At 43.4% G+C, this 20,883-nt stretch overlaps 1 protein-coding gene across 2 annotated transcripts in view; it reads right to left on the reverse strand.

Moving 5' to 3' along the window:
* The window catches only part of kdr (kinase insert domain receptor (a type III receptor tyrosine kinase)), an 83,613-nt gene extending 81,768 nt beyond the window's left edge, over positions 1-1,845 (reverse strand). Inside the window, exons 1-2 of one of the 2 annotated variants that reach the window (XM_041197811.1) lie at positions 1,546-1,845; positions 625-1,075 (exon numbers count right to left, since the gene is read on the reverse strand). In XM_041197811.1, the coding sequence (XP_041053745.1) occupies positions 625-688 (64 nt within the window). In that variant the 5' untranslated portion in view covers positions 689-1,075; positions 1,546-1,845. The remainder of the gene's footprint in view (positions 1-624; positions 1,076-1,545) is intronic. The other variant, XM_041197801.1, reaches the window with a different exon arrangement.
* Positions 1,846-20,883: the final 19,038 nt, after the last annotated feature.

The following is a 20,883-nucleotide window of genomic DNA, read 5'->3' on the forward strand; positions in this document are numbered from 1 at the left end:
ATGTACACGGCGAGTAGCCCGGTGTCGAGCTGTATTGCAAATTAAAGGTTTTTACAATTTTTTGTTTTAAATCCTCAATCCTTTGTAAACAATTAACTATTGTTAAAATTTCCCTGACCAGGGAGCCCAAGTATAATCATTTCGATCATGAATATAGATATCCAATATTTCTAGCCCACCCCCTTGCTTTTTACCTTCATAAAGTGATCCTACAATTCGCTGTCATCTTGGCAGAGTATATGGCTGTTTAAAGGAGTCGGCAGCGTTGCATTATGACAGCTCAAATTAACCACCGCTTCTGGATACATAATATGTTTCACACAATCAAGTGATATAAACTCAACAAGCCACCTTTTGTAGTCGGTGTTTAATCTGTATACTTCATACTCAGGGTTTAGCTTCAAACGAAATTAAATCTCACACAGGTTTAAATTCCTCTTCAAGATAAAACTCAATTGCAGAATGTTTTCACTAATTTGTAAAACTAATTCAACTTTACATTACGAAACAGTTGCTGGGCTTCCTACAACTTGAATTGTGCTCTTAATTCCTCGGGTTGAATTTGGTGCCATTAACTATTACACAACAACAACATTACTGTGTTAGTTTGCAAATAGCCCTCACCCGTTGCATCAGAAAATCCCATCCGCAGCCACACCAACAGCGCGAAAACCCATGTTTTCGACATGTCACAATGGGAACCCCGGGATCCAGATTGACGTGATCTCCAGTGGATGATTCTCGCAGCCGCTGCTCCGAAACGCCTATTTTCTCAAATAGGTATTGGATGCTTTCCAGCTTCACAGTCTTATTCTCTTATTGTCGATCAGATCGCGAAACATACTAAAGTCACCTTTCATTTATTGGAGAAGGAGGGGAATTCTGCAAACGTCGCTAAAGCGATAATCCAGTAAGGGAAGATGTTACACGTTGGGTTCAGTTGGATGAGTGTCAAGTGGACCTGGCAATTTGCTGATTATATACAGGAGGAGGTTCCAAACCAAACGTTGATCCACCCATCACGTGACGTGAGAGAGTAGTGTATCCTTAAAAAGGGAAAAAGACCCCAAACAATCTAGAAAGGGAAGGTAATCACAGTTGACTACAAAAAGTGCAGTAAGTATATGTGGGTGTAAGATCACCCACATAAAAACGAGCCCGCGCTAAAAACGCATCTTGAAATATGTATAGAAACAACATTCGCACACAACGTTGAAAATAAGATCATATTTAAACCTAACAGTTCTAAAATGCGTAAGTAAACTTTCTTAATGTTGAAATGATGTAGCACGGCACCCCTTTAATATTATTAGGAAATGAAAAGGAGTTTTGTTGGCCCAATCCAAGAACACATGCACTTTTAAAAAAAAACATAATTAATTGTACGAAGTGGAATGTGCATTAACGTTTTATCTGGACCCATTACTATTTCCAATTATTTGCCACAAATCAAACAATGAGAATTAAAAGAGAAATTAGTCCACCTTGTTACAATGAGCACCTATTACTACCCAGCGATTTGAATGTGTAGGTTAAATTACTCACAGCTTTCTTAACATTGCCAGTAACATGTGGCGTCAGATCTCTTCGCTGCTGAGTTCCGCAGTGAGCTCTAGTCTATCAGTCTGATGATTTACCTGCATCCCTTGAACAGTTTTTAATGATCCTGTGTGAAATACATTCGAGCAGTCTCAGTCCACTTCCTGGAGGGTGTGAATCAGCAGCACAAAGCTGCTAAATTTTGGATCAAACTGGTAGCTCACGAAAGCCACAGAATGTCAGTGGGAGATCCGTCCAAAAAAAATTGGGAGTACAATGAGGGAGCTTCACTCTGCATTTTCCTGTGTTTCATCTGATAATGAATCGCTAATCCTCACATTGGGTGCATGTAATGTAAGTGTCCTATTCACCAACAGAGGCACCTTTCCCTTAATGAACACAAGGACCACAAGCAAATACAATAAATTAGACTACACGCATTTACTTTCAATACATCTGCTATCTCCAGACAGCACATTTTAGATTTTATTTAAAACATTACCATTGTGTTATTTTATACGCACAATCATGAACGCCTGTGACTCACTGATGCTTTCCCGTCATATTTTACAAAAACTTTGCCATGTTGGTGACTTGTTCCCTTCCTGCTGCCCTTCCTTGATGAATTATTGTATCGGCACCCCTTGGAACTCATTTCAATTGCAAGTTCACGACCAAGTACACATCTAAGTTCCTCTCCTCACTCCCTAATCTTTGACCCGTGAGTCGGATGCGATGACTGCAATGAATCCACTGAGATAGGCAAGGGCATCATTTCAGATGCGATGAAGAGAAGAGAACGATATTTAATTTGGCACCAGTCGGCACTAACTGACAGCCTCATTCGATGTAATTGGTGGAAAAACTGGGGGAAGAAAATTGGTGTGTTAAAGGCTGAGTGACTTGCAAGTGTTTCTACTAATACCGAGTGCCTTAGGAGAACGTTTCATTTCCCCCACTACCATTCTGCCCCGCACAACAGCCTAGCATTGTTATTCCTCGCATCGAAGAACACGCGATGCACAAAAAAAAACACGTTCGGAAGACAGCCTTTCGAGCCGTCAGCGATGTGATTGACAACTGCGAGTCCCTACAATACCGGTCTCCTGATCTGAGTCATGCCTGTGGGCGAAAATGCTGACTTTCTTCAGCCTTGCGGCGTATACTACTGTCCGGTGGATTATTTTAAACATTTACAGTTGTGTGTAAACACCTTTTGGCTTTAGGTGACTATATAAATAAATGACTCAAACTTCATTCTGACACTTTCGAAACGACTCAACTCCTTTCGAGACAAACACTTCCATGCATCTGTTACCCTATGTTTAAAAGTCAGCTGCTGCAGACATTGCTTCCGACCTATTAGGTCTTATCTCAAGCACTTTACTCGATCCTGTTTCCAGTCATTTAAGAACTCTGAACATTGAGAGTCCTTTGGAATTTCCAGTAAGAGCACATTTTCCATTAAAATCGACAAAAAAAGGATTTATTTCGGATCTCTGTGATACTGTAAACCACAAATCTCTAAAGGTGATCGAAGCATACTATTTCTGTGGTAATATCCGAATTAAGTTGGCCATGTTTTGCCCTATGATAGGATAGTCACTGCCCTCGACTATACATGAAAATTAATCACATGGGCATGATCAATGTGGAGTTATGACCCAACATGAATCACCATATTCAGGAGTGGAGTGTGGAAATAAAATCAAGCAGAGAAACAGCCCCAATCAGAAAATCAAAATCCAGAGGGTATTAAAATGCACCCAAATGCTTAACAATCACAGGAGAAAGTAGAAGTTGTCAAGTGTTATCTCCACACACAGCTAACGAAGTCCAGGCCGATGACCTTCTGTAGGGAGTCCAGCGAAGTGAAGTGTTAACCCTGTCCCTGCACCTCCGGATGCTGCCTGACCTGCTGAGTATTTCCAGCATTTTTTATTTGTGTTTCAGAGTTGCACGGTGGCTGCCGTTGTCCTGTTACATTGTTGCGGCTCGGTGTTCAGGACTGTCCCTGTCACGTACCGATGTTATGTTTCATTCAGCAAGTTTTCAACATTGTGTGGGCTCCCCATAAACTTGAAGGTCGTGGAAATGACCACTAGGGAAGGGCTTTTATTTTCAGGACCTTCAGGCAATGAGCTTTACCTTTGAAACCGGAGAAGTGGCCCGCCTGATGCAGTATTTGCGCTCTGCTTATCTGTATAACACTCCCAACAACTAACTCAATGGAAGCTGCTCCGAGTTGATGTGGGCAAACACTGAAGATTAATGCTGGTAAAGGCGCTGCCTGTCCTTATCGAGTTCTGAGGGGTCTCTGTCACTAAAGGCGACACAGCCCTTGCGCACCACAAACTGGACTCAGGCAGCTGTGTGCCTTGGGTGACATAACATCATCCGTGTTATGATTTGCTTAGGGAAAGACTAATATCTTTATGAAATGATGTCCCAATCAATTCTCGCAAATATGAAATATCACAGAAACCATTAATCACCAGAGTCTCTCACAGGCCGGTTAGTCAAGTCACATGTTGTCGGTTTGCTGACTTGTCAACAACACTACACTTCAGAGCGAACAGGAGGAGGTCCCGTCTGTGACTGTGAGACTCACATGTTGCGCTATGGTTTACACGGGATCTAACTGTTCCACATAAGTTAAAATGAGCTATTGTGGCACATCGGAAAAAAAGCTGCATTCCCTTAAGTGCTTTCTTTCCACAATGGGAGAAAACTTCCTGCTCGCAGGAATGTTTTTTGCGCCTTGCAGATGATGTCCTGCAGTCACGCCTGACCAGTTTCTGTCACGATTTCCAGTTTAGGAAAAAAAGACTTGTGGGGTTTCTGGCTTTCTATGAGATAAGCATGAGGCGCGCTGTATATCGTCCATGTACCCTACTCATTCTGGCCTGGCTCTTATCAACATAAAAAGAAATAAACTTTTAGTTCACGTGAAGGCCAAGGTGGCAGTATTACAAGAGAGCTCACAGTACACAGTCCACGGGTTAATCTAAGTGCCTGCCTAATCTCCCTATGGTGAGTAATAAGGGCTCCTTTCCTGACTTTGACAACGAGTAACCTTACTTAGTGAAAATGCATATTGTAAATTCGATCAGGCTCCACACGATTTTCTGTAAATTTATTTATTTTTTTTTGGAAAATCATGAGCAGCATGGCCCTGAAAAGTCAACATACACTTCAGGCCTGCCCTGTGCTCTTTCGGTACAATTTAAATGGCTATCTTAAAAATTGAACAGATTATCTGGCTGAACAAGGACTGTCACAGATAGATAATGTCCCAGACACCACCATCACCACCCCTGGGTATGTCCTATCCCACTGGCAGGGCAGGCCCTGCAGAGGTGGTGCACAGTGGTCTACAGTTGGGAGGGAGTTGCCCTGGGAGTCCTTAACATCAGCTTGGACCCCGTGAAGTCTCATTGCATCAGATTAAATAAGGGCAAGGAAACCTCCTGCTGATTACCATCCACCATCCTCCCTCAGCTGATGAATCAGTACTCCTCCATGTTGAACACCACTTGGAGGAAGCACTGAGGGTGGCAAGGGCGCAGAATGTATTCTGGTTGGGGAACTTCAAGAGTGGCTTGCTAGAACCACTACTCACCAAGCTGGCCGAGTCCGAAATGACATAGCTGCTAGACTGGGTCTGCAGCAAGTGACAATAGAACCAAAAGGAAGGAAATACATACTTGACCTCATCCTCACTAACCTGCCTGCTGTAGATGCACCTGTCTATGACAGTGTCAGTAGGAATGACCACTGCACAGTTGTTATGGAGACGAAGTCCCTCCTTCACATTAAGGATACCCTCTATCGTGTTGTGTGGCACTTCCAAGGCGCTAAATGGGATAGATTTCAAGCAGATCTAGCAACTCAAGATTGAGCATCCGTGAGGCTCTGTGGGCCAACAACAGCAGCAAAATTGTACTGAACACAATCTGTAACTTCATGGCCCAGCATATCCCCCACCCTACCATTACCATCAAGCCAGGGGAATCAACCCTGGTTCAATGAAGAGTGCAAGAGAGCATGCCAGGAGCAGCTCCAAGCATACCTAAAAATGAGGTGTCAACCTGGTGATCCTATGACACAGGACTACTTACATGCAAAACAGCATAAGCAGCAAGTGATAGACAGAGCTAAGCAATCCCACAACCAATGGATCAGGTCTAAGCTCTGCAATGCTGCCACATCCTGTCGTGAATGATGGTTGACAATTAAACAACTCACTGGAGGAGGAGGCTCCACAAATATCCCATCCTCAATGATGAAGGAGCCCAGCATATCAGTGCAAATATAAGGCTGAAGCATTTGCTACTATCTTCAGCCAGAAGTGACAAGTGGATGATCCATTTCGGCCTCCTCTGGAGATCTCCAGCATCACCGATGCCAGTCTTCAGCTAATTCAATTCACTCCATATGATATCAAGAAATGGCTGAAAGCACTGGACAGTGCAAAGGCTATGGGCCCTGACAATATTCCGGTAATAGTACTGAAGACTTGTGCTCCAGAACTTGCCGTGCCCCTAGCCAAGCTATTCCAGTGCAGCTACAACACTGGCATCTCCCCAGCTATGTGGAAAATTGCCCAGGGATGTCCTGTACACAAAAAACAGGACAAATCCAACCTGGCTAATTACTGTTCCATTAGTCTACTCTCGATCATCAGTAAAGTAATGGAAGGGGTCATCAACAGTGCTATCAATTGGCATTTGCTAAGCAAAAATCTGCTCACTGATGCCCAGTTTGGGTTCCGCCAGGGCCATTCAGTTCCTAACCTCATTACAGCCTTGGTGCAAACAAGGACAAAAGAGCTGAACTCCCAAGGTACATTGCAGGAATTCACCAAGGCTGCTTGGACTGCATCTTCCAAACCTATGACCTTGTCATCAAGGCTGCATTTGACCAAGTGTGGCATCAAGGAGCCCTAGCAAAACTGGAGTCAATGGAAGTCAGGGGGGAAAACTCTCCACTGGTTGGAGTAATACCTAGCACAAAGGAAGATTGTTGTGGTTGTTTTAGTTCAGACATGTCAGCTCCAAGACATCATGCAGGATTTCCTCAGGGTAGTGTCCTAGGCCCAAGCATCATCAGCTGCTTCATCAATGACCTTCCTTCCATCATTTGGTCAGAAGTGGAGATGTTTGCTGATGATTGCACAATGTTCAGCACAATTCACAACTCTTTAGACACTGAAGCTGTCCATGTCCAAATGCAGCAAGACCTGGACAATATCCAGGTTTGGGCTGACAAGTGGCAAGTAACATTCACGCCATACAAGTGCCAGGCAATGGCTGTCTCCAACAAGATAGAATCTAAACATCACCCCTTGATGTTCAATGGCATTACCATCACTGAATCCCCACTATCAACATACTATTGACCAGAAACTGAACTGGACTAGCCATATAACTATAATGGCTACAAGAGCAGGTCAGATGCTAGGAATCCTGCAATAAGTAACTCACCTCCTGAATCCCCAAATCTGTCCACCATCTGCAAGGCATAAACTGGAGTGTGATGGAATACTCTCCATTTGCCTGGATGAGTGCAACTCCCACAATACTCAAGAAGCTTGATACCGTCCAGGCAGCCCACTTGACTGGCACCACATCCACAAACATTCACTCCTTCCATCACTGAAGCACAGTAGCAGCAGTGTGTACCATCTACAAGATGCATTGCAGGAATTCACCAATGCTCCTTGGACAGCATCTTCCAAACCTATGGCCACTACCATCCAGAAGGACAAGGGCAGAAGATAAATGGGAACACCATCACCTGCAAGTTCCCCTCCAAGTCACTTACCATCCTGACTTGGAAATATATCGCTTTTCCTTCACTGTCACTGGGTCAAAATCCTGCAACTCCCTTCCTAACAGCAATGTGGGTGTACCTATACCACATGGATTCAGTGGTTCAAGAAGGCAGCTCACCACCACTAGGGATGGGCAATAAATGCTGGCCCAGCTAGTGAAGCCCATGTCCCATGAAATAATAATAACAAAAATCTGCTGCTTTTCTGCTGGTATTCTGTTGATTTTTATGTTTTCCTCTAGCCTTGAGTGTGGCTGGACCTTAATCACCCTTCATGTTTGTGCTTGTTTGCATTACAACATTGTGCAGCGTATGCAGCATACAATAATGATAGTGGAGGTTATAGTGTTAGTCACCTGGGAGAAACCAAAAACAATGTTCTGCTCTGTGATAACTGCGTGGCATTTGAGTTCTGCTTCTGCCCAAGCCTTTCACAAAGGTGCTATTGGTGAAGGCAGAATGGGATAGTTTTGCTCTCTGAGTTGCCATCCATGCAAATTTTTTCACCTTCAAGTGATCCGACACAACTGGACGCAATTATTTGTTTTTATTTTCCTGTCACCCACGACCCACAGTTTGGAAAGCATTATTTTAGACCCACTGCTGAAGCATATAAAAATTACATCTTTTTCAAAATTTCACTGGATAATGGCCCTTAATTCAACCATTATTTATATGGCTGTGTCTTGAGCAACTGTGGTTAACCCAGTGAAATTAATACAACAGCTTACATTTCTGTAGCAATTTTAACACAATATGACATTCCAAGGAATAGTATCAGTGTATCATTTTCAGATATTTGGTGAGTCAGATGATATTATGAACAGTAGTCTTGTAACACTTCAGGTGCATTTAAACCCATCACTGTCTGTTTATAGCAAGTTTAAAAAGTAAACTAATTTCAACACAGAAGACATTTAAGCCCTGATTTCAGCCTAACGTGCCAGGCAAGAATGGGGCACATTGGGGTCTCAAGTCCATTTTACACCCTGCCCAAATTAATGCTACATTGGCTTCAATGGAGGCAAAAATTGAAGGACATGTAAATCAGCCATCTGAGCCAAACATGCTCACTTCTTGCTGGATGTGTCTGGTCAAAATTGAGGTTTTTGTTTTTGAGATATAGACATTTACACAGTGACTTTTCAACAGAGATGTTAACACTCTCAAAAAACTGTCCAGTATCCTAAAACCACCCCAGCACTGGCACAAAATGTCAAACGGATATAGATTTGACATGGTAGTTCCATGATAAAATTGTTCAGTTTCTACTGGTGTATGGATGTCGATCCTCATCTTCCCCAGCTTTCATTTCTTTCTTGAAAACACTGACTTTTTACTGAGGTACCAGTTTCATGGACTCTGGCAAAATTCTGGTACCTCGCCTTAGTGCCCATTCCTCATGAGGTTGATTAAATAATGAATTGGATAGTGATTGAATAGTTGATTAAATATTTCACCTTAGAGATTGTCACATGATCTTAATAATATGTGTTCAGCTTCTACACATGCATTTTTCAACAGGAATTACTGGTTAGCAATTATAAGTAGAAACCCTAGTTGACTTTTCCTTTCCTTAGCCTAGCATGCTGAGGAAAATTGCATTGATCCCCCGATTGAAAATTGCATTGATCCCCAAACAATTCAGCACAGCTGGTGCTTAACCATCAGACTTCCCTTATGTGTATGACACCAAGCAGTATATTTGACCTATATACCATTGGGAATGCCTTTGATACTTCCATTGGTGGCCTCAGAATTTATTTTTATAATGCAACAGTGCTGTGTATACTGAGGCATGTAATAATCATACTATGTTTCAGCATATCTATGGCCCCGTTGTGGTTGAGGCAGGGCCGTAAAATGTGGTGATTCGTTCAAAAGTCTATCGACTTCAGTGGGACCATAAAATCCCGCCGGTGTAAAGTTCTGCCTCTGGAATATATCAGGCATGCACACATGGTTGCCTTTTGCATTGTAGTATAATAATCTAATATATTAATTGCAATATGATTCTGAATGGTTACGATCAACTCAGGTAAATCAGAATTTTTCTAATTAGACCAGATTATCCTTTGTACAGTAAATTAGGAGAGATGCTGCTACTAGGGCCAGTCTGTTTATGCTGATGCTAGGTCAATATATTAATACTGTTAATAGGGATGCTACTAACTTTTACTGCTGCCAACTTTGGTTCCATTTTCCTAAATGTATGCATGCACTGGCAATAGGCCTGACTCAAGAAGCTTAGGAAATGAGTTAAGCCTGTTGTTAAAATAGTAGAATAAGTACAGAAGGGACTTTCTGAATGGGTATCGGCTTTTCCACCAGGTTTAGTAAATTAACGCCTTGTTATTGCAGACGTATACGCTGTAGACCACTATGTCATTATATACAGACAGGCACCCATGATCAGTTCAACAGTTTGTTACCAGAACCAACAACCAACAATTACAAGTTATGTCTTGTCATTCTCTTGTTCCAGCATGAATCTTCCCAGGGATCAATTTGACAGCTCCAAAATATGCTATGGACCACAGAAATTTGAAAAAGAGTCAAATAAAAATGGCCATGAAAGGAAATTTGCCATTTTAAAAATCTTAACATTATGGCAATATACTTAATAACAATTCATGATCACTATGAATTATTCTGGAGAATCCTGTAAGCTTATGGTGTGGGACTGGAATCTATGAGTCAGCAAGAGGTAGAGGATGTCATGATTATTAGTCATACTTGTTTGATAAAGTGAGGCAAGTCTGATACATATCTACATAACTATAAAATACACGTAAAGGCATCTCTATAATCAAGATAAAAAAACATTTTTTATTAACTTCATATTTCAGTGAAGAGAGGAAGGATATGATACTTCTATACCATCTGGACCCTGAAGTTAATGTGATAACTGTTATGACATTTGAAAAACTTATGATAAAATTAATGGTAAAATTATATTACTGTTTACATCATTTATTGTGTCTAGCCAATTGGATAAATTAGACAAAACACAATTTTCCTAAACCAAATGCATTAAAAGTAATGCATGTCTCACTCTTTGTAATAGAGCAATAATTGGTCTGTACTGATGTTTATTTATTTAAATTGGCTGCAGCTATAGGAAATGCTGGCAAATTAGCTGCAGTTCTACTGTGTCTGAAATAATTTTGTTCTCCATGGCACTTATGAAATAATAAACACTACTTGTTATGGGGCGAGGGGAATGATGCTCTTAATTCAAGTGTGCAGTCAGTCATCTGTCAATCTAGCCATAAAGATAAATTAAATACACACAGCTAAAGGTTATCAATAAATTATCATAGATGGGAAGATTGTTGATTTGCTGTTTGTATTCTGCTGTGAAGTAAGTGAAGTTTGACAGGCAATGTTTCGATTTAAAATAAATATAGTTAAAACAGCTTTTGGATAAGCTGGAACAACAGATCTGCCTGTTCCAACAAGCTTGTGCTATATCATAAAAAAATTCTATCTTGCATCAAGTTATCCCAATAGTAGAACACCATTGTTAATCTGTGCTTTTGCCCATTTTAACAATCATTGCATTCCAGAACATGCATGTGTAAATCAAAGCTTAAGATCAATGAATAATTTGCTTATTGTTTCCATGCCCAAGATTTAGTTGTTGAAAGAGCTGTGGCAGCTGTGCTGAATGGCTTTGCAATCATCTGTTAGTCAGCCACTTAGTATTAAACAGAACAAGAATAGATCTGTGCACATGGCCTTTTCATTATTGATACAAATTGTTCTTATCTTCCAAGGTACTGAAAAGGAATCCCATCAAGAGTCACTTCCACAATCCATAATTAGCAAATATGCCTGTTAGCCCATCAGCACCCTTTATCGGCCAAGATGGGGCCTAGCAGCAGTCAATATGCCTTTTCTACGCAACTGCTGTTTGGTCAAAAGAAGTTCCGCTTTAAAAGTCCCCTTCCCTTGGCCACGACCTCTCTGACACATGAGACCTTACCTGGGGTGTGTTAAGGTCCCGATCTTAAATTAGCTCCACAGGCACTGAAGAAGAAGGAGGGCTTCATCATATCTGGACCCTGGCCTACTGAGCAGCACAGCCATTGGATTTGCAGTGAGTGTGTGCCAGGTGGGGCCGCATATTTATGGCCTCTCTCTGATGATTTGTTTCATCAAAGATACTTATAAACCATGTTGTGGCACATTTCTGGAGGTAGCCCCAGAACAGACATTGTTCACAAGCTACTGCAGGAGCCCAAGATAAACTCATAGTGGTACAGGAGCCCACTGACAACATGTAAATAAATTTGAGCCCAATATTTTCATGAGGTCAGGAGCAGAAGCCAACCATGAGCACATCCTGGCACTTACACTGGAAAGTTGACCCTGAGAATAGTTTGTTATTTTGGTGTAGATTCTGAAGAGAAGACATTTTCTGGTTACTATATTCAATGATACCATTAATGCATTGGGACAAAAAGATGTCTATACTTTTACTGTATAAATCAATCAGACCGACCGTTTCCCTGTTTCAGGACCAAGCAAAAAGTAATTTTGATTTCCTGCTCTGAGGAGTGTACTGCGAGTTGATCTGTACATTCATCTGGGAGCAGCTGTAATTCATTAATCCAGCCATTAAAAATGATGGGTGGCATCATCCTGTTTGTGGCTGTTAAGAATGTTTCCTCCAGCATTAATGTGGTAATTGCCACCCAACTGTCAACAGTGCCATTTTCTAACCAGCTAAACAGCTGGAAATGACCAACCTGAATCTTGTTATTGAGTGGGCTTTCTTTTTCTGAGGCAATAGCTGAAGAAAAATGTTGTACTGAATCGCTTAAGCTATGAGTCACATTTCAGGGAGTTTTAGTTTTGTATTTTATTGGAAAAAGATTTGCTGAAACAGCAAATATTGGACTCAGAGTCATGTGTTTCCAGGAAATGGCTATAATGGTTGCTACTCCCAAATTATTGGCCATTCATTATCATAATGTAGGTTATTTTGGTTGTTCAGTTTGGCCATAAATTCAGACATCGGTGGCCTTGGCAATCAAAGTGTAAGTAACAGTTAAATCACAGAGCAATGTTTGACCTTCTGCTGATTGTGTTCTGTTTTGTAATGTGGTAAAATTTGAATTTTTTTGAGCATTTTTTTTTTCTTTTTCTGTACTGTGCCTTTTAGTTTAAATTAGTTTCGGAGTCAAAATGAAATTCATAGAGTCATATGATGGGCACTTCCAGTCCTGCCCACTGGCGGAATTTACCGATGCCGTGCAAGTCAATGGACGTTTGGCCAGCTGGCTGCATCCTGGCCATAAAGTCACTTTCAGCATGGAAAGGGGCCATTTGGCCCATTGAGTCCTTGCCAGCTCTCTGTGGAGCAATCTAGTCAGCCCCACTCTGCTGCTTGGTTCCTGTAGCCCTGCAAATTTATTTCCTTCAATGCCTATCCAATTTCCTTTTAAAATCATTGATTGTTTCCACACCCATCATCACCCCTACCCCCACCCCCTTGCTCTGGTTCCAGGTCATTATCACTTGATGCGTAAAAAGATTCTTCCTCACATTCTCCCTGCTACTCTTGCTCAGAATCTTAACTCTGTGTCCTTTAGTCCTTGAGCAATCAGCTAATGGGAAGAATGTTTTTTTTTGGTCTATCTTATCTAAGTTTTTCATAACCTTGTACACCTCTATCAATTTTCCCCTCAATCTTCTTTTCTCCAAGAAGAACAACCCCAGTCTTTTCAAGATAACCTAACTTTGTCATAGCAAATGCATTGGCTTAAATCGTGGAGATGTCTATTCAGTGTTGGGAACATATTGGGCCCAAATTTCCACAAGGCATGGGCTAGAGTGCTTGAATGGCGGCACGGAAGCAATTTTCACTTCTGTTTGTGATTGGGCACCAAAAGAGATTTCACACTGGCTGGCCAATTAAGGGCTGGTCAACATGAAATGTGCCCGGACATTGGTGATGCATTGGCAGCAGGTGCAGGGGCATGGTGGGTGCCAGGCCAATGGGAACCTGGCGGGGCATTTGAAAACAGCAGAGGTAGCTTCCAGGAAGACTGCCAGGAGGTTTTGGGGAGCATCAGGGAGCTGTCTTGAAGAGACTTTTGAAATTTGCAGGAGTTATGGTCTCAGCACCCACTGGGCACTCAAGGCGGGAGGGCAACACTGGTGGGCGCTCTAACTGTCCCCTCTCCAGTTCTTGGATGAGTGCCTGCACACTCTAGTGGAGGCAGTGAGTGCCAGGTGGGACATTCTGATGCTGTGGGGTAGCAAGAGGAGGCCACCATACCAGATAAAGAAAGTCTGTTCAGAGGTGGCAGACCAGGTCAGTAGGCGTAGTGCTCAATGGTTTAATGATCTTCTGAGATCAGCAAGGGTGAGTACCAGATTGCCATGATACGGTATGGAGGTGTCGTGAAAGGTGGCTGACCTTTGTGATGCTCAGGACTGGAAGAATCAGAGTGACAAAAGGCACATATACCAAGGCTGGGAGATCTGGCCACTAGTCTTGGGGGCATAGAAGAGTGAGGTATGAACATTTGATGGGCTCATCAACCTCATCCTCTGGGGGGTGGGGTGGGTGGGGTGGGGGTGCTGGGGGGGCGCAGGGGGGAGGTTGGTGGCAAGTTTGATATGCTGTTGAATGTAGAAGATGGACTATTGAATTCACTTTGCTCCAAACAGGAGAAGAAAATCCATAATGCTGTGAAGCACAGGTGAGGTGGCCAACCTGCTCAAATTGATCAAATTTGAGATGGACACCCTTGAGCTAGAGTGCCAACGAGGAGCAAGGTCCACAGGTCGTGAAGAGGCAGGTGTGTCGGAGGAAGGTAAGAGGCTAGTGGGCAGATGCGAGAATGGCGGAGAATGCAAATAATGTAGGGTCATCTCATCTTAATTGAGGACTTCTAAGCAAGGTCCCCAATGATCCAGCAATCATTGTGCCACTATGGTGCAGTTGTCCATAGTCTCTCCTGCCTGCCTAGCATGCATGTTGACTATCTGATGAGATGATTGATATACTGACATATTGTCTTCCTCCTTCAGATGAGCCATCCTCCAGAGGCTGCTGGGACCTTGAGGGCCCCTCCTTGATATCTGAGGAGGAGCCATAGACAGATCCACCAGCATCACCACCTCTCTCGCTACCAGGTACCAGCGCAGATACAAGCATGTTGGTAGGCATCAGTTCATTGGATCAGTTGGTAGTGTACATTGGTGAAGACACATCACACTTGCATGAGCAGCTGGCAGAGGCAGACAGTTCCCAAAGCACCGACAGGCGGAGGACTGCTGATGATCAGAACGATGCTGAGTCCGAGGCAGATGATAAAGCTCTGGAGTTGTCCATCAGGCGATAGATGTTGGATGTCCAGTGGAATGCATGGGAAGACCTGGCAGAGATCCATGAGGATATGCATGCCATGATCTCTGTTGTGGAGGAGTCCATGCGGAGCATGAGCACTGCGTTGACCTTCATGGCTGAGTGCACTGCCTCCTTCATTGCGAGAATATGACTCTCATGGAGAGGCAGGTCCAGGAACAGAATCAGTGATTCCTGGGGCTGTGCTTGGACCTGCACTCCCACACACCGGCAGTGACCGCAGGAGGTCACTGCCAGTGTGAAAGATGGATGAGGCACCTAGTCTTTCTGCTGGGTGGTCATCCATCATTAGTGAACAAGGCGGTGCAAACGCACCTCATGCAGGCAGATGAGCTGTCAGTCCCTGTGGGCTCCTCTCGTGGCACTCCGGATGAGGGTGGCAGCTCCTCCGCCCCTTGGCATCTGATGAGACGAGGACGACTGAGGAGTGCCCAGCTGGTTGCACCCTTGCAGGCAGAGCCTGCTCAGGCCCCACCAGCCAGAGGCAACTGCCAATGTCATCAGAGTCGACATGACAACTGAGTCAGCAATCTGCCTCCAATGCTGCACTCACAAGCGTAAGTTTAAGGAAGCGTGAGCACAAGATGGGGTTTTCATGGGTGTCATTCTTTCATTTAATCAATTTTATGTATTGTTTTTGTGTGACTGTAGCAACTATCTTATGCTATATTCCTTTTTTGCAACACTGGAATAGATATAAGTCTAGATTTTGTTTCAATGCCCTGAGTGTCCCTCATGTTTTCTATAGGTGCAGGCCCCATCAGTGCCTTATGATAGACGGCAGGGGCAGCAAAGTTTATTACAGAGGTTGTGAAGCGACACTGGGGTCATGGGATTGCCTCCTCAGAAATGTGTAGTAAGGAGGCGGCACCCTTGTCATGGGATCAAGCCATGCCTTAACAGCCTAGTTGAATGAAGGCCTCCCTGGTGCCCCTGCCTCCCTGAAGATTCCTTAATTCTGCCTCCATGTCCTCACCTTGTGCCTGCCCGGCCTGCTCATCAGATCCATCTGTAGAGTCATTCTCTGAGGTGTGTGGATCTGCCTTGCTATCCTCATCCTCCAGTTGGTCCCCCTTTGCCAGTGCCAAATTATGCAGAGACAGCATGCGGCTGTAAGCAACATGCGCTCTGGCGGGTATTGCAGTGCACACCCTGATCGGTCCAGGCAGCGGAACTTCATCTTCAGCAGACCAATGGTCCTCTCAACCACCGCCCTTATGGAGACATGACTCCTATTGTACCTCTCTTACGCTTCTGTCCTAGGATGCTGGGATGGTGTCATGAGCCATATCTTCAAGGGATATCCTTTGTCACCCAGGAGCCAACCATCCAGCCGAGCTAGAGCCATGAACAGCCTTGGCACCTGGGAGTATCACAGGGTGTATCATAATGGGAGCTGCCAGGGTACCTTGCATTAACTTGCAGAATCTGTGCCTTGTGATCACACACTATCTGCACGTTCGTGGAGTGGAAGCCCTTTCGGTTCAAGAAGGCACCCGGATGACATGATGGCACCTTGATGGTCACATGTGTGCAGTCAATGGACCCTGGATGTGGAGGAACCCAGCATTCGTTGCAAAGCCTTTGCCTCGCTCAGCCTGGCTGGCTTCGTCTGTCCGGTAATGAATGAATGTCATGACCCATATGAAGAGAGCGTTAATGACCAGCTTGACGTAACTGTAGACAGCTGGTTGGGACTCTCCACACAGATCCCCCATTGACCCCTGGAAAGATCTGGATGCGAAAAAAGTAAGGGCTACAGTGACCTTCAGAGCCTCTTGCATTGGCTGCCTATCCACACAGTTGGAGATGATCTCTGGCCCAAACATCTGGCATATGGATGTCACAGTGTCCCTCGAAAGGCGGAGCCTCCTGCGGCACTAGACCTCAAACATGTTGAGGTAGCTGGATCGCTGCCTGTACATCTGGCAGCAGGACAGTGGCAGCTTCTGTCGCCCCTTCTGCCTTGGTGGCCCTGCACCCATTGTATCCGCGCCTCCCCTCCCACAGATCTTTCCCTAGGACGCTGCCTGTGGACACCCGGCTTCCTCTCCCTTCTGCCCCTCGCTTCTTCTTTAGAGGAGGTCTCACCAGTGGAATAGACAATCCCCATCTGCTGAAATGCTGATGATACTGCCTTGGGCATTGAAGAGTGCACTCGGCAGAAATCTTCTAAGAGAGTCAACAAAACTAAAGAGTCCTCAAAAACAGCTAACAAAGCGAATTCTTCAGCAGAAACCACGGAAAAGGCGTGAAATCCCAGGACTAATCATCAGAAAACTCTCACCTGAACCCCTAACAATTCACACAGCCAGTGCTCATGTCCCCTTTTATCCCATTCTTGGATGAAAAATGAGAAAAACCAGATTGGCTGCCTGCCTGTGTTGCCTGTGCGACAAGTGCTAAAGCACACGGGTAACATAAAATTTGGATCAATTGGGCTGTAAATGGGCTTAGTTGCCCATTTAATTGTCGGGGGGGCATGCTTCCGACTCTTGTGTCCGCCCGCCGACCATAATGTGTGTGAGCACGAAAACGTCAGGACGTGCGCATGACATCCTCTCGTGCTATTAATTCTGGTTTGTGTCAGGCGCACGTCCATTCATCCAACATAAAATTCTGGCCATGATTCCATTATGCATGTCAAGACTTCATTTGCCTTTCAGCACTGACCCCACTGGAGCATGCAGTGTCAGGAAAGAACACCAGCTGATGGCACATCCGCTATTGCCCCAAGCTGCCAGGGAGCCAGTCATGTCAGGTCCAGTGGGGTGATGTTGAGGCCTCCCCAGACACACAGATATTCACCTTCAAATGGCATACTTTGCACAAGGGCTGCAGTTAAATAGTATATTGAAAAAAATTACTTGTAATAAAGATTGTCTGTATTCCTTTGTTTGGGTTGATTTTCACCCTTCATGAGACTGGTGCCTGCCTTCTATTCAGGTTTGGAAAAACTCAGCGGGACTGACAGCATCTGCGGAGAGGAATACAGTTAACGTTTCGCGTCCGTATGACTCGAAATGATGCTGTCCGACCTGCTGAATTTTTCCAGGTATTTTTGTTTTTGTTTTGAATTTCCAGCATCCACAGTTTTTTGCTTTTATTCTATTCAGGTTTATTGGGTTCCAACATTTTACCAGGTTCCTGTGAGATTAGGAACTTGGAATCCACCTAAATTAAGGTTCCCATTTATTGCTCCACTGTTATGATTGCCTGTATACGTTTTGAGTATGCCTTTAACAAATTGGCAAATAAACAAATCAAATTAAAGTTATTGTCCCTTAAAGAGGTGGTCTCTGTTTATAAAGGTAAAATACTGTGGATGCTGGAAATCTGAAACAAAGACAAAAAATGCTAGAAAAACTCAGCAGGTCTGACAGCATCTGTGGAGAGAAAGACAAAGTTAACGTTTCGAGTCCATATGACTTTTCTTCAGGGCAGGTGAGGGCAGGCACGACAAAAGTGAGGGTGTGGGTGGGTGCTTCGAGTGAGCCCCCTGAAGGCAGACAGCTGCTTTGAGCTGCCTCAGGGAGCTGGAGACCTGGACAGATTAAATGACAAGAAAAACTGCAGCAAACTGTGTCTATGCGGCACATTCAAGCACCTGACAGCAGGGCTCAAAAATGATCAGTCCCTGAATATCTTTTTAAAATTATATTTCACTCCGGATATTTCACCCCTCCCTGGATTGAGGTTTCAGTGAAAACGTAAAGGCCACCTGACTGATTGGCCTATCCAGCAACCGTAAAAGTGGGCAGGCCAGGTAAAATCAATTTCAATTGCTTCCTTAATGGGCTTAATTGCCCGCTTAATTATCAGCAGGCATGCTTCCGACAGCTGTGCGCACCCACCAAGCAAGATATTGTGTGGGTACGTGATGGTGTCGGGATGCGGACCCACTGTCTCCTTGTGCGATTTCACGTGCTGTCGGGTTGGGCACGCGCCTGCACAACCAGCGTAAAATTTTGGCCATGAACAAATTAGCAGCCTCTCTCTTTATAGTTTTTTGAGTACAACTTTAACGAATGGGCAACTTAACAAATAAACAAATCAAAGTGATAACTCCTTAAAAGGGCAATGAATGCCTGTACAAAGGTAGATGGAAATTTCGCCCCTTATTAGGACTGACAGCAACTGTCACTCAATCTCCGTACATTTGACTGCCAGTGGAGCACACAGAACATTCAGGCAGTTTTCATCCATGTTCTACCATGATATTACCATAACTGCTAGGGATTCCAGTCTGGTATCTTCATTATATGAATATTTTGATTCAAAAATAATGAAAATATCACTCTACCCAACCCAGGAGGATGCTTGCTTTGATCCAGATGCCATTAGATTATATCAATGGCCTATAAAATAGATCTAGTTTTTTTACATTAAGCATCAGTATCTGGCTTCAAAGAGTTTTTGCGAGTATAAAAATCCCATACATTTTGGGTTTCAGTTCAATTTCATCTCACGATGAGTTGGAACGTGTATCTTTAAATGTATCTGAGACAATCCTGCAAAGTCTGCACTAGATCAGTCTGCTAAGGAATCAGATTGCTATCTCTCTGTGAAAGTATTTGTTTTATCATATACCCTGCAAGGAAATTTTAAACGAAATTCAACAGCGTGGATCATCTCTTTAACCCCCTGTGAACTGGGTCCAAACTTCTGCTTTTGGACTGCTTTTCATAACTCGTTTATATTATTTTCTTCTGTAAATAACTCAAGAGATAAACCTACTTTGATAGTTCAGCATGTTGTCAAAGCGCCCAGCATGACTGATATTATCCAGCTTTTGAAACAAGTCACTGCACCTGTAGTATATTGTTGTTCCTTCATCGTCATCTGATAAAAATCCTGGAACTCCCTGTCTAACAGCTCTGTGAGTGTGCCTCACATGGACGACAGCAGTTCAAGATGAAAGCCCCCCACAACTTTCTCAAAGGGAACTAAGAATGGGCAATAAATAATGGCCTTGCTAGAAACTCCCATATCCTGAGGATGAATAAAAAACATTATTGTGGAATTTTCTAGATGTTATCCAATAATAATAAATTGGTTCATTGGCTGACCTGTTACCCAGATTACTTTCTACGTAACATCTTGACTCTTTAGAAGTGTGGGCTTGTCCATGGAAGTAAACTCTTCACATACAGCAAATGGAAAAGTTATCTAGTGTGAACTTGAGATATAACATGGTTGTGATTCATTCTCTTGCATCCTTCTTCTGAAAATTCTCAGATGTTTTGAAACTGGCACTAATTGATTCCTGGAGTTGCAATTCGCTAATGATGGTTTTGTTGTTTTTTGTGATGTTTTCCCACAAAATGTAAGTGATGTTACAATGGTTAATGTTTCCCCTCAGTGTGCCCTAATAACATTGTACTTTCCTTCTTGACATCTCTGCTTTCTTTCTTTCAACTGGGAGTAAAGCTTGACCTTAGGGAGCCACCCACCTGGTGTTGTGAGAATGACCAGCCCATCACAGCTGAGCCTTAACTAGAATGGATTTCAGTTCCATATTCTTCTCTTGAACAATGCTTTAAGTGTTGGTCTGTTTACCTAGCCATTTAGTAGGACTCATTGTGCATTATCAGTTGGTTTGTGGCATACTTTCAAATTCTCACCATTTCTTATAATAATGGATTCTAGCATTTTCCTAATGACAAATGTTCAACCAATTGGCCTTTAGTTTCCTGCTTTCTATCTCTCTCCTTTCTTGAATAGAGTTACTGCACCATCTCACCATAATGAGTTACTGCACTACCTCACCATAATGAATTATTGCGCTATCTCACCATAATGAGTTACTGCGCTATCTCACCATAATGAGTTACTGTGCTACCTCACCGTAATGAGTTACTGCGTTACTTCACCATAATGAGTTACTGCGCTACCTCACCATAATGAGTTACTGCGCTACCTCACCATAATGAGTTATTGCACTACCTCACCATAATGAGTTACTGCACTACCTCACCATAATGTGTTACTGCACTACCTCACCATAATGAGTTACTGCGCTACCTCACCATAATGAATTACTGCACTACCTCACCATAATGAGTTACTGCGTTACTTCACCATAATGAGTTACTGCGCTACCTCACCATAATGAATTACTGCAC

Source organism: Carcharodon carcharias, chromosome 1, assembly GCF_017639515.1.
Source record: "Carcharodon carcharias isolate sCarCar2 chromosome 1, sCarCar2.pri, whole genome shotgun sequence".
Lineage (NCBI taxonomy): Eukaryota > Metazoa > Chordata > Chondrichthyes > Lamniformes > Lamnidae > Carcharodon > Carcharodon carcharias.